This window comes from Aspergillus flavus, chromosome 7 (genome assembly GCF_009017415.1).
Source record: "Aspergillus flavus chromosome 7, complete sequence".
In the NCBI taxonomy this organism is placed as follows: Eukaryota; Fungi; Ascomycota; class Eurotiomycetes; order Eurotiales; family Aspergillaceae; genus Aspergillus; species Aspergillus flavus.
Window position 1 is genome coordinate 120,551 of NC_092404.1, and position 13,922 is coordinate 134,472.

At 53.2% G+C, this 13,922-nt stretch overlaps 4 protein-coding genes across 4 annotated transcripts; 1 reads left to right on the forward strand and 3 right to left on the reverse strand.

Moving 5' to 3' along the window:
* Positions 1–13: 13 nt before the first annotated feature.
* F9C07_2280442 (uncharacterized protein) lies at positions 14–1,418 on the reverse strand. Its single transcript, XM_041287131.2, has 2 exons — positions 1,179–1,418; positions 14–1,091 (listed from the first exon to the last, which is right to left on the reverse strand). The coding sequence occupies exons 1-2, from the start codon at positions 1,266–1,268 to the stop codon at positions 312–314; spliced, it is 870 nt and encodes a 289-aa protein (XP_041149814.2). The 5' UTR covers positions 1,269–1,418; the 3' UTR covers positions 14–311.
* A 154-nt stretch (positions 1,419–1,572) lies between these two features.
* Positions 1,573–8,205, reverse strand: F9C07_2103122 (sterigmatocystin biosynthesis fatty acid synthase subunit beta; the record flags this gene model as incomplete). Its single annotated transcript, XM_071508951.1, has 4 exons — positions 1,573–1,653; positions 1,712–2,110; positions 2,178–2,833; positions 2,898–8,205. 4 exons carry the CDS (start codon positions 8,203–8,205, stop codon positions 1,573–1,575), a joined length of 6,444 nt encoding a protein of 2,147 aa, XP_071366793.1.
* Positions 8,206–8,675: 470 nt separating this feature from the next.
* F9C07_2183782 (RTA1 domain protein) lies at positions 8,676–10,331 on the forward strand. Its single transcript, XM_071509390.1, has 3 exons — positions 8,676–9,319; positions 9,375–9,618; positions 9,676–10,331. The coding sequence occupies exons 1-3, from the start codon at positions 9,117–9,119 to the stop codon at positions 10,090–10,092; spliced, it is 864 nt and encodes a 287-aa protein (XP_071366794.1). The 5' UTR covers positions 8,676–9,116; the 3' UTR covers positions 10,093–10,331.
* A 147-nt stretch (positions 10,332–10,478) lies between these two features.
* F9C07_5187 (ankyrin repeat protein) lies at positions 10,479–11,677 on the reverse strand (the record flags this gene model as incomplete). Its single annotated transcript, XM_071511321.1, has 3 exons — positions 10,479–11,428; positions 11,484–11,581; positions 11,640–11,677. 3 exons carry the CDS (start codon positions 11,675–11,677, stop codon positions 10,479–10,481), a joined length of 1,086 nt encoding a protein of 361 aa, XP_071366795.1.
* Positions 11,678–13,922: the final 2,245 nt, after the last annotated feature.

Genomic DNA, 13,922 nt, shown 5'->3' on the forward strand with positions numbered 1-13,922 from the left:
TTTTGTTCATCAGCATTTGAAACTTGAGGGATTGAGTCGTGGCGGTGCTCGTGGGCCCGTCATAGCGGTAGTTCATATGCACGGTGAGCCGCCGAGCTTAGGGTTGACGACGCCTATTCTATAAATGGCACTTTACTGAGATCCCACTCGCAATATTTCATTATAAACTCACGATCCAGGCAAATATGACATGCAGGCTCATCAAATCGCTACCAGTTCCCTCTAGCTCCCCTTAGTTCCTGCCATATCTGCCCCCCACTACCCCCACTCCATCTCTGACGAAAGTCTACTTCAGGCCCCCTCTGAAACAATTATGCCACGCGATGAAGGCCATCTAATCCAGCCATGTGTGCTGCTAGTGCTAAACCACGTTTTCGTTTCACCTCTATGTGTTCCTGCTGATCGCCTTGGCCTCTCACCTTCGGCCCCAGTCCCGACCGTTCAATGCTAGCATCAGCGTAAGCGTCAGCATTAGCATTGGCATCAGCATCAGCATCAGCATGATCACCGTCTTCCACCAAATGCAGGAATTGGAGAACCTCCTCTGGTGTCACTGTCCGCCGCCCTTTCTTGAAAACATACTTCGAGATAGCCGACGCAAGAATACCTTCCTCCGAGCCCCCCGTCCCGGTCTCAGAGTGACTACCGGGTTTCAGGAAATGGCTAACAATGTACAACCATTTGTCATCCCAGCACAGAATTCGTGACTCAACATCATACCGCTGCCAGGGCTTGATCTCCCTTCGGAAGATGCAGGACACCCCGCCGAGCGCGGGAGTGAGATGTTTCAAGCTTCCGGCTTGTTGCTCGTCGCTTTTGTAGGGCCCTCCGCTGTGGTGGTATCTTGATGGAGGAGATAATGGTGTAATAACGTCCTTGAAGAGCAGTAGTAGTAGCTCAATCCGGCTTATGTCCAGATCGGCGTAGAATGTGCTGTTAGATTTGTGTAGATTGAAGTCGACTTCCGCCAGAGAGCAGTAGGATCGGGTCCGCAGGGGGCGAAAGAGCACGGATGGACCATCGCTGGAGGAGATAGAGGATTGGTTGCGTTTCCAGACAAGGTGGTTCATGAGGATTGCAATAACTCGGGCCTATTCATTTGTAGTCACGCCGTGATGGTTAATTCAATGCCTCACTTGAGATCAAATACGTCGAGAAATGCAGGGTCTATCACGAACATGCCATAATCCAGGAATAGCTTTGGAGTCATAGACGAAAAAGAGAAGCAGAATACCGCCCAGAGCAGATAGAAAGGAGTAGGCAGACATGGCAGCGACTGTGTATTGGGGAGTAGAAAGAGAATAATTGTCGAAAAGTAAAGACGAGAAACAAAAGCCATGGGGGCCATGGCGATATAAATAACAGCCCCCACCATTGAGCTGAAGGTCTCGGGCAGTAAGAATTAAACAGCCCCATTCTTTAGTATTCGGGCGCTAAAGTCAAGGCCCGATTTCTACCATGGACATCAAATATCCTACGTGTGTGTTGTTGTAGAATGTTCAGTGCGGTAGAGGGTATATTGAACGAAGCAGGTCTATCGGTACAAAACAACAAATCATGCGTACAAAAAAATCAAAACACCTTCATCGACTGGATAACAGACTCGATCTTCTCCATTCCACAAGTTCCAGCAGTGCTCATATAGGTTTCCCACTGTTTACAGCATTAGCATGGCTTCAACAATATCGACCGATACGAAACAGTAACTCACCTCGTTCAAGACTCCGCCCAGTGCAACAGAACCAGTCAAATCCTTCACCATCTCGAAATACTCCTTCGTCAACTGGAACGGCCGCGCCGTCAGATTAGGAACGTACTTTCCGACCAATCGCTTCGGGTCCAGCGCATGGCGGTCGATCAAGTCCAGCAAGCAGCGTCGGAAGCCAGGCACACCGGGGAGGAGATGCGAGGAATGGAAGGGAATGTCGATGCCCTTAAGCGGAATTGTCGCACAGCCTCGCGTGAGGGCTGTATTGGTTTGGGTAGTAGCAACTTGTGATTTTACTAGCGAGGTTAGCTGGTCGGGAGACAGGACGTTCGAAGGGAGAGTAGAGGCAGCGGTCGCGTTGATATGATCGAGGACCGATTTGAGGCATCGAAGAGGCTGGACCTGTTGAGAGTTAGCGATTGAACAGGAGAGAACATGAGTCAGAGAGGCTTGCCTGTCCAGCGCACACATATTGCAATCCTGCAACGTTGAAGTTGACAATCTGCAGCAACTGTCCGGTCTCAGCTGCAATGGTTTCCACCACCAGCTGCAGCGCTGCTTGATCGAAGCCTAGAGAGTCCATGTGAGTAAGGACCAAATCCAACCTGCCAGACGCATCAAGACGACTACACCTACCCGCACAGACCCGGCTTGGATCAACCGCGCACATCCGGAAGTCGGACTGCCCTCGGTCGTCGCGCTCCACGGCGAACTGCATCAACAATCCACGATAGAATACCACTTGCACCAGGCTCTCCACACTGAAGATCTTCCCGACCGCACCAAGGGCTGCATACTCGCCCAGCGAGTGACCAGCGTACGAGCTCCGCTCCGAGATTAAGCCTTTCGCCTGGAGATCCGCAAAGATCGCCAGTTCCATCAGCGTCAAAGCTGGCTGGGTGAATTGCGTAGCCGACAACAAGCCCTGAGGTGCATGGTACGTGTAGAATTCAGTGTCCTCGTCGATCTCAGGGAACAACGGGAGAAGCTGGACGTTTCCGTCGGTGCCCACAGATTCTCGCTTCATGCTCATGTATTTCTCGCGGATATGCCGACCTTGAGGGCCTCCAAAGTACACGGTGAGCTCCTTCGGGTCATTGCGGACAATGTCGGTTATGCGGAAACCTGATTATCATTTAGTAAACGCTAGACAGAATGGTTGTAGCAGGGAAAGATATTCGAAACCCACCGTAGTTATCGGAGAAGTAGGTATCAGCGTAATCCCACACCTGCCGTGCGGCCTCGCTCTGGGTATACAGCTGCATTCCCATTCCCTTCTGCTGACTTCCCTGGCCGGTGAACAACAGCGCCGTCTCCTCTGGTTCCACTTCGGCCTCCCCACGCAGCACTGTTTCTCCGCGCCCGACATGCTTCGCCTCGACGGAGATGATCTTGCGGCCCGCCAGCATACCCACATGCTGGAAGATCACCTCAATCTCATCTCCGGGGAGCACCATACTGGTGAACGAGCAGTTGAAACTACGGAACGCACCAATGGCCGACGCGCAAGTGTAATGCTCGACGAGACCACGGACACGTGCCGACGTGTACATGCCGTGCGTGATCAGCCCCGGTAGATCAGCATACCGAGATAGGGAGGACGATACGTGGATGGGATTGAAATCCCAGGAGACATGGGCGTAAGCCTCGTTCGAGTCCGGCATCCTCATCATGAGTGACGAACCCTCGCCAGTGAGTGGATTAGGGCTGTTAAACATGTGCCGTTTCTTGACCGGGCTGCCATGGCGCTGTAAGTAGTCCATGACTGGGTTGCCACGACAGGTGGCGGCATAGAAGGCAACTGTTGCAACAGAGCTAGACCGACCAGGCAATGAGGACTTCAGACGCACATCACCAACGGTGGTAACAGCCTTGAACGTGTCCCTGCTGGCGTATTGATAGGTCGACTGCAGTACGAAGATTAGTGTCTGGTCCTGCAGATCTAGGTCAGCATCCCGTGGCTTGAACCACGGTTTGGACTTCAGCAGGGCCACCTCCATGGGTCCGCTGAGGCACAACTCCATTTCTTCCTCGTCGACTTTGCGGAAGGTGTTCTCCCAGTCGGTGTGCGTGCCACGGTACAGGAATTGGCTGGTCAACTCGAGGACGACTTTCCCATCCTGACAGACGTCACCGCGCACTTCGACAAGCTTACCGGCATCTTCAATCGTGATGGCCTGAATGCGAGACTTGGTCTCGAGGACAGCGCCCTCCTGAATAGGTTGTGCGTCTGGTGGGATGCGGAACCCGTTAGTGAGATGCACCAGGGTCAAGAGATCCACATCCAACTCGTGCGAGAAAAGTGGTTTCATCAGTGCCTCCCAGCCTACGACAACCCCGAAGTCAAGCGGTGCGTACAGGGTCTTTCCGCGACGCTTGCTAGATGCATCGCTTGCGTTCTGTACGCAGTGCGCAAACTCTGCGATCGAGTCCGCGGTGACTTCAAGTCCAGTCTCGCAGAACGTATCGTGCACGGATGTCCACTTCTTCGGCTGCGAGTTGGTGAACCACACACGGTAGTAGAACTCTTTGACCCGCTCATTGCGACCGTCCATGATCTCATGGATGGGCGCGTACACTGCGTCGCGCCGGTACTGGTACATCAGCCGCAGCCCGATAGCTGCACCCCCAGCATTCCGGTAGTTGATGATCTCCAGGGTGATGGACCCAGATTCGTCCGCACGGATATCCACAACCTTCACTGGCTCAGAGTGTGGGCGGTATTCGAACAGCGAAACAGTCGTGTCGGACCGGTGACCCGTCTGGACCATCACATAAGAATCGCGCGTCGGCTGGAAGAGTCGGCGCAGTGGGTTCTCACTAATTGCCCGGCCCTGCACAATCGTAGGAGCATTGAAGAATGCCTGGCGCCAGCCACCCTGCGTGCCGCCCAGTGCAGCTAACCACTGGTCTAGCGATGGCATCGGAGCATTCATCTCGGGCGATACCTCATACAGAAGCGAACCAGTGTTACCCACGGGGACGCAGTGGATACCGGCCTGCGCCATGCTCCACTCACTGACGGTTGGATAGGGTCCAAAGCAATGAACAATGGGGATTCCATCCTCAAAGTAGTCAGGGTCCCGCATTTCGAGACGCTCAATATGTCCGTCATGGATGGCATCCAGGATCTTGCGCGCTGGCTCATCGACCACAGTTGAGTGGCGCGCTGCCACCGGTCCATGCAGAATACACACTCGCTCAACGTCGCCATCGACAACCGCGTTCAGATCCTCCGACTGCCAAAGCGAGTCCTTCTTGAAGTACTCCTCGAAGTTCTCGTCCAGTACGGGCACGAATGGGACCGGTTTCTGGCCGCGTCGCCGGCACAAGTGCAGGAAATACTGCGCATCCTGTGTACCCATGAGCTGGTCAGCTGCACAGGGATTCTGCTCGAGGAATTTGTCAATCGCTGGCTTGGGGTCACGAAGATCGTCCACGCTGGCGACCACAGAAGAGGTAATCTCCATGTCATCACCATCCTGCTCCTCTCTCTCGTGGCCGATCCGTGCTTCTACACGCAAGAGGAAATCGAACAGGAACTGCTGGAACGAAGGATCGATCCAACGGCCCTCGAGGGAGACATATGTCAATTCGACTAGCCGTGAGATGACCTCCGCATAGGTCATTTCCTCCAGATCCACCACGTTCCCTAGTTCGTCGCGTCCAAACCAGACTTTGTGTGAGTCGGCGTTCAGTCGGCGGATAATGTAGTCGCGCTGCTTCTGCAGCTCAGTGAGACGCTTTGCGCGATCGAGTTTAAAGATTGTTCGGTCCAATTCCGCCCAGAGTCGCACACCACGCGTCGCCAATTTGTGGATGGGCTCTCCCATCTCGGAGGTGACCGTCATGATGCCTCCTGCCGGCTGCGTGTAGGTCTGCTCCCAGTCGGCCTCATCAGCTACTCCAGGTGCAGCCACAATTGCTTGCTTCACTGCTGGGCTGGTATGGGCCTCCTTCGCAGTCATCATGCGGCTACCCACGAGAATACCGTCGAAAGGCATGAGCGGCCGATTGTAGCGCTGTGCCCACTCACCAGTGAGGTAGGGGAAGGTGTCCTCGGCCCCTCCGAAGCCACTGCCGGCCACCAGGATCAGGTTCGAGCAGCTACGTACCGCACCATAAGCCTGGAGGATGGGCTGGTGGAAGTCTTCGAAGGAGTGGTGGCCACCCCCGCGACCGCCAGTCCATTGGAGAATCACCGGGAAGTTAGGATGGGCACGCGCGATCGCAATAACCTGGTGGATCGCCGGCAGCGACCCTGGTTTGAAGCTGATATGGCGCAACCCAAGATCACGAATGTAGCTTGTCGCGACTTCAAGCGAGGGAACCCCAGCGCCCACGGTAAGGCCCTCAATTGGCACTCCCGACGCCCGGAGACGTGTGAGCAGCGGAACTTGCCAGCGCACTGCCTTGGGGGCGGCATAGATCATATTGACAGTGATTCCGCGACCCGGGGGGATCTCTTTGAGGAGACGTTGGATCGCCGTTTCCAGCTGGTCCGCGCGATGATAGCCGCCCAACGCCAGTTCGACATGATATCCAGCCTTCATCACCGCTGCACAGAAGTCCCAGGCCGTTGTGGTTGGGGTCATACCCGCCACAATGACTGGTGGGAGTCCCAGCAGGCGACTCAGCTTGGTGTCGACCATGGGGCGGCTGCCAGACACCTGGACCAGCTTTGGCCGGTACTGCTCGCTCCAAATCTGACCATACGCCAGCGCCGGGGACGGACACCAGTCGAAGATCTCGCTGCGATAGCCCAGGTCGGTGTTGGTGCCCTCCGCGACCGTGGCCAGGATGGTTCGAACCCCCGTGCCATCTTTGAGTCGGTTGGTCAATGCCCCAATGCCAGATACGCCTCCCGGCCCGAAGTCGATGATGTGCGTGGCGCCGGGCAACTTGGTCGCTTCAGTCCACACAAGTTCCTGTGATGTGATCATGGCCACCAGGTCGGGAACAATATTCTGGCTCCCGAAGGCCCGCAGGTCACTACCCGTGCGCGTACAGAACACGGGAATGCGAAGGTCGTCGCCCCTGATGGTTAAGTCGGGGACACTGGCCAGAACCGCGTCGGAGACATCGGCCAGGTAGCTGCTATGGAAGGCAGCAGTGATGGGGAGGAATCGGTTACTGATCTCGGGTTTGCGCTTGCTGAAGGGAATGCGGTGCTGGGTGCCCTTCGCCGGGGCCTTGACACCACGCAACCAGACGTTGAAGCCATGGAGAGACAAGGGGGGACCTGCCAGCACGGCGCTCTGGGGTCCATTGATCAGGGCGATTGCAATACGGGCGTCCTCCGACAGGTGTGCATTGACGGCGTCGACATATTTCTGGAGTTGATCGAGGGGACAGTCGGTCACACTAAGCATGGGTCCCGGAAAGCCCTCCCCATGAGCCTCCGCATCAGCGACAATCACTGGTGGCAGCTCGGCCACCGCAAAGTGGTCTTGGCTGTAGGCTCCAATGGCCAACAGGAGGCGCAGGGCATCCAGGGACAGGCTGTCAAACTGGGTCCATGACTGGGCCACGGCTGTAACCGTTGCGGTGACAATGCCCTGCGAGTGGCCGGTGGTCCCAGCGAGTGCAGCCTGGATCTGTGCTGGAGTGGACCCCAGAACACGCCCAATCACGCGATACCAAGCCAGTTGGAGAAGACCGATCAGCGGCATACTAAGTGGGGCCGAGATCAAGTAGGCTGAGTCTGGGGCCCGTTCGGAATGCTCCAGCCAAGTGATAATATCCAGACCCTGGTGATAAAAGCGGCTGAACCGGTCGTCGAGCGACTGGCGCTGCAGCATGCTGGATGCGGAGACGACCAAGTCACGCACTAGTGGCCGGTAGGTATTGTACACCATTCGTAGCTCGTCGAAATAATTCTCATCGTTACCCTGGCCGCCAAACATGGTGTACAAGTGCGCCTTGCGGTCCAACGCGGCGGCCATAAGCGCGGACGGTGGATGGGATGGCCGACTGATCTTTCGCAAAGCATGACGCGCCTGAAAATAGGCTGCTAAAATGGTCGATTTGACTTCGGTGCTTGCGTCCAACTCCTTCACCACTACATGCACTTCCCGATTCCACAGGATGTCTCTCTCGAAGGTGTCCATCGCCGTGGCGAGGAGCACCCGCAAGTCATCCTCTTTCAACCCACGGCGCTCCCGCTCCAGGCGGCGTACCGTAAAGCTGAGGAATCGAGCCCAGAGCTCAACCAGCGACGACAATTCCTCGTCACCCGAAGTCTTGCTCAGGTCGTGGAGGAAGTCATCGCGCAGCTGCAGAGCCGTTGGGTAGGACCCGCTGGCAACGGTGAGAGAGTGCTCAAAGACATGGTAGGTAATGGTAAGGGTCTGACACGCATGGGAGGAAGTGGAGGAGGTGGAGAGAAGTTCGGGAGTGGCCCATCCAGAGCCAAGGGCAAAAGAGGCCGCGGAACCAGCGCTGGCCAAGGAAGGGGAACGGGAAGCAACAGAGGAGGCGTTAATCGTAGAGAACATTATGGCGGTAAATCGTAGTATAGTGGATCAATCGTTGGGTATTCGGTATTTTCTTTGTTGAATATGGATCTTCTTTGTTTCTGCAAGGCTAATTACCGTTTCTCTTTGTTTTTGAAGATATTCGCAAAGATATTTAATCCAAACGGGTCGCGCGTTGGAACCCAAATCGGGAAGTCAGCCCTAAGCGTCTCACTTTGCATACGCGCTAACATGCACGGTGGGCTCAGCCTGCAGCCCTCGAGCCTCACATCCCAGTCTAGTTTCCCTCCCAAACTAGAATCTGACGTGTGTTGGCTCTCTAAAAATATGATGGGCTAATTGGTTTAGGCACCGTCATTCTGTCGATCATGGGTGAGCGTCCTAGTTTAAGAATGGCAGCAGGTAATCGCTTTTTTTTCGTGCATCTCAACAACTTCTCTCCCTTCTTCTCTGCCCCTTCCTCGGTCAGATTCCTCCCAGTTTGATTATAGTAAAAAACCTTTGCTGCCAGACACTGGTTGTCAATTAGCATCATGGGTTTAACACCGAAGTGCGGTATGTTCTCTTAATTTCTCTAGAGTTTTATGTTTTCTTATTTTCTATTCCGCGTTTAATAATAATTCCCCGCTTCCCACGTTCTTAATTCCCCGATCTCCCATCGCTATCTATCTCTCCTCAAAATCAGTGTTACTGATCCTTACGACACTCAAAATTCACCTATTTCGTAAGCGACACAGAACTGATAAATTAATGCAGATCTCACCAATGAGAATGCGCAGTATCCCTACTGTGCCAGTCCCCCCGCCGCCATTATCTTCTCCGTGCTCTTTGGAGTGACATTCGCAGGCCACTTAGCCCTGGCCATTCTGTACCGTAAGAGATTCTGCTGGGTGATCATCGTCGGCAGTGGTTGGGAATGTCTGGGTTTGATCATGCGTGCCTACTCGACGCTGGACCAGACCAAGTCATCCACCCTGGCTGCTGCCCAGCTGCTCGTCCTGCTCGCCCCGCTGTGGATTAACGCATTCGTGTACATGATTTTCGGTCGCATGGTTTACTATTTCACCCCGAACAAGAAGATCAAGGGCATCAAAGCCGAGAGCATGGCCAAGATCTTCATCTGGCTCGATATAACGTGAGCGCCCTCCGCGAGATCATGTCGATTCCGAAGACACTGACCATGGTCTTAGCGCCTTTATCATCCAAGGTACCGGTGGTATTTTGGACTCCGACGGCTTCGGTGAGAAGTTGAATCGGACCGGTATGAACATTTACACGGCTGGTATCGCCATCCAGGAATTCTTCATCCTCTGTTTCCTCGCTCTGTTGATCGTGTTCCATAAGCGCATGCTGTCGGGATACCGGAATCTCGAGCGCGGAAATGGGTGGAAGCTGATGGTCTATGGCATGTATGCGACATTGCTATGCCTGACAGTAAGTGTCCTCTTCCTTGGCCCTTTTCAAAGCACAATTTTGACAACTACGGCATAGACCCGTATCGTCTACCGTCTTATCGAGTTTGCCAACCCCAACCAGGCGGGTAAGACCGTGCTCAGCACCAAGGAGGCCCCGTTCTACATCCTCGAATGTGTCCCCATCTTCATCGGTATGATGCTCTGGAATGTCTTGCACCCGGGTCGGATGATGCCGGGTCCCGACAGCGAGTTCCCCAAGCTCTCGCGCTCCGAGAAGAAGCAGATGAAACAGGAGGCAAAAGAGGCGAAGAAGCAGGAACGCCGAGTGGGCTTTAGTAAAAAGTATACCGCTGTCAACGACTCGGAATACACTCTCACGCGCCCCAGTGATGAGGAGCATGAGGCTGGCTACGGCGGTGGACGCTGGCCCCTGAACGAGGTGGAATCGGGACGAGGGGGTTATGGCGGTCGTGAGTATGGCTATGTCCGTTGAGGATGGTTAGGATGGGGATGATACTGTGTGGAACTGGGAAAAAGGCTGGACCTGGAGGTTTTTGGGTGTTTTTCCTCTTTATTTATTTATATTTTTTGTTTTGTTTGACTTTAAAACTTCAAATCTTCATTATGCTATGCTCTAGTTGACAGATATCGACATATATCTGGGTTACATATGTACACAATGGATAACGAACGTGATGCTTCTATAAAAATTCAAGAACTCCTGATAGAATTCCTCACAGCCACCTGCCTCCAACGCCAGCAGATCGGATATAAATAAGATAATAAAAAATATATAAAAAATCAAAATAGAAGAAAAACAGAAGGACGTGAACCATCAAACTAATCAATCAAGGGGGATATCACTGGAGAAGAGAGAGACTACATGTTCTTGCCGAGACATGCGGTATGCAAGGGCGTCTGCCCCTCGAGATCGCGGATCATCAACTGGGCCCCGGCTTGCACCAGCATTTCGACCAAATCACGCCGATTTCGCTCACAGGCAAGATGCAAGGCTGTACGGCCCAACCAGTCCTGCGCGTCCACCTGGAGAGCGTGGCGGCGTGTCGGACACAGCAACACTTGCACCACTTCTGGCCGATGATGCTTGACAGCCAGGTGCAGCGCCGTTTCACCCTCCCGTGTTGTCACGTTGATATTTACGCCGCTGCCGGTTGGTGAGTCCAACAGTAGCGTCACCAGGCGGGCGTGTCCCTCCATCGCTGCGAGATGTAGGGGCGTCAGCCCGGCGCTATCGGCGATCGAGGCATCCGCGCCCGCACTGATCAGCACCCCCAGGACAGACTCGTGCCCGTACAGAGCCGCCCGGTGAAGGGCAGTGTTGGCAAGGGAAGACTCTCCGGGGGGTGTGGAATGTGACGGAACAGATTCAACAACGGTTGGGGGGCTGGGATTCGGTGTTATACTAGGGCTGGGTGCGTGGATTGGCTGGGAGGATTTCACCGTGTCTGCAGCAGAGACAGGGACCGCTGAGGGATGGGAATTTGAGAGATTGCCATTGTTGGTGTTTGCCAGCGCGTATGCTTCCTCGATGGGGTTGTAGGAAGGCCCCCGGCCGGCCATCGTCGGTCGTTGGGAACCATCGAGGGACGGCGGAGTCCACGACTCGGGGAAGGATAGACCGTCCAGAGGAGGAGAGAAGAGCTGAAAGTCCGGCGGAGTTTGAACCTTCACCGGGGTCTGGAATGGGGGTAAGGGTTGTTGTTGATGTTGTTGCTGTTGCTTCTGCTGCTGCTGCTGCTTCTCCTCCTCCTTAGGAGCCTTGGCTGCTGCTGCCTCTTTGGCACTTTCCAGCTTTTCCTTCTTCAATCCTACATGGCATGGTTAACGGGGTCAAGGCATCACCTCCTTCCTCCAGGAACTTACTCTTACGATACCCCCTCTGGGCAATCCGATTTTGAGCCCTTCGCCGCTCTACCCGATCATCGATATTCGCCCAATTCTCGCCGACGACCTGAACGGAACTACAGTTGATCAGCAAAAGCAGATGGGAGAAAAGGGGTCTGAAAAGAGTATACGTACGTGATCATCGTGCAATTAGGGTCCACTGACATTCTCATGGCGATACAGTAGGAGATGGGCTATCCGTTCTCACGACCGGGGGCCATCGCCCACCCTGGGGCCCTCTACATATATGTATAGAAAAAGGATCACGCCGTCATCTTCACTACATGCACTACAGATCTCTGCCCCCAACATTGCTCAGACTCGTTGGATTGGTATCCTAGCGTATCTTCATCTTACGAAAGAAATAACTGAGGAAAGGGCGCCGGCCACATGGTCGCCACATGGGGAGGTCCATAGTGAAGCAGATCATTTCCTACTTCCACTATACGAGCCGATCTCCAAAAGTATGGCAGAGACGAACTAAGGCGAAGGACACCAATAGGACAATCTTTTGCTGGGTCGCAGTCGAGTTCACGGATCCTGTTAGTCTGGATCGCCTCGTTTAGGAAGGGGCCGTTGGCTTACGGTGGAGTTGTGTTGGTAATATTATTCGATGAGATCATTCCTAGACATTTGGATTTGCATTTATAATTTCTCTTAATCTTTCGCCTCTCTTCTGATAGACAAGATGGTGTTTGAGTCTAAGGTTGACCATATAGAGAGTATATATGTTGGTGTATACAGCGATAAGCGTACATGTAATAAGAGGCCATAAAAAACCTCCTGGACTCTAGCAAACAAGGACTTGGGGTACATAAAAGAACTATGGAATTGTAAAGAACGCCACTGGAGATCAGGACTAGCGTATGAAGCTCTAAAAAAAGAACTGTATAGAGTTAAAACTGTCAGCAGTCTCGGATCGCTAGAATGCCAGGCGCAGGCATCGCAAGTATGAAACGATGCAGTATGGAGTAGTAAAACCGTGCCAATATACGGCACAGCGAACCATGACGTACAATATCTCCGGTCCGTTTGTTTCAGATTCAGACCTGAGAAATTAGAGTAAGAAATTAACCTGTCAAAGCGTCGCGAGAAAATGGCCCTGTGACACGGTGGGAAGGGGATTTGCGATGGCTACTGGCGGTATCAAGGGTGACACGGGCACTGGGGGCTTGACCGAAGTTTGGATATGAAACGAGGAACTTCCTCTTCTGGGTTAACAGTAGCAATGCCCAGTACCTAGATGCATACCTCCGCATCCCTATGAGCCAATCGAGCAAGCTGCCAGAGTGCCCGACCAGTCCTGTTTCCTTGTTGAACACACCCAAAAATAGAGTCACACAAGTAGAACTTCCCGAAGAGTAAGCACTAAAGGTCCAGGTACCGAACTAAGGATCGGGATCCATACCCAAGCCCCTCTTAACAGAAGCACTATCGTTGGTGGCTTGGCATTCTTGTCTGGTGGATCTTCCGAGATTAGGATTGCAGGATAGTATCACCCTCGTCTTCCCAAGCTGCCTGACTCGTAAGGCCATCATTCCAACACGACCGGACTAGAAGCTGGCTGTCGCAAGTTTTTGCTATGCTCCAACGTAGGCTGATACTTGAATCAGGCTGAAGCACCACGAGAACTCACCCAGCAGATTGAGAACAGGACACCTACACGAGATCATCCCTTCTTACTGTCAGCATGGATCCCACTCGGTGTTCACTAACCCGATTAGAAAGGACCCCCAACGTACCAACTCCGCCTCCCATGATAGACCCGTCCACCAAAGTTCTTCCCGCTTCCCGAGGCAGAAACGAGGCACAAATCTGGCAGAAACAAGGCAGAAACGGGATCGATACCTGATCTTAGGGTTCCACTGGGCACGGCCCTCTCACTCCTTGCTCGATTCGCCTCGTCCTTGACCTTCCCCTCTCGCAGTGGAAACTGTAAAGACGCATGGCCCTAATCCTAGTAGATCGGAATCATTTATTGGCTCAGGGATAATACCGCCTGTATAATAGGTTCCGCCAATACTGTGCTGGAAAATACTCCGTTTGGACTAGGAGAATCAGAGCAATTATATATATTGAAGCATAATACTCTACGAGGATGGATAAATATAGATTCAAGATCAATGTAAGCTTTAATTTGAACCCTTACTGTTATCCCGTCACACTGATATATTTAGATTGTAGTGGACGTTCCATGACTTAATACATATTTCGAATGCGGTCCACCTAGCAAACATTCAGTCTAAGCAATCAGCTGCGCTAACCTTCAACCACGATTACCCTTCCGGGAAGTAGGGCATCGTTACTAACTAAATAGCCTGGTGTCACGAATCCCACAGTAGCGTAGCCCTATTGAAATTAAAACTGAATTTTGCTAAGATAAAAAAAAATAACTCACTAAAATTAAGATTATCAATG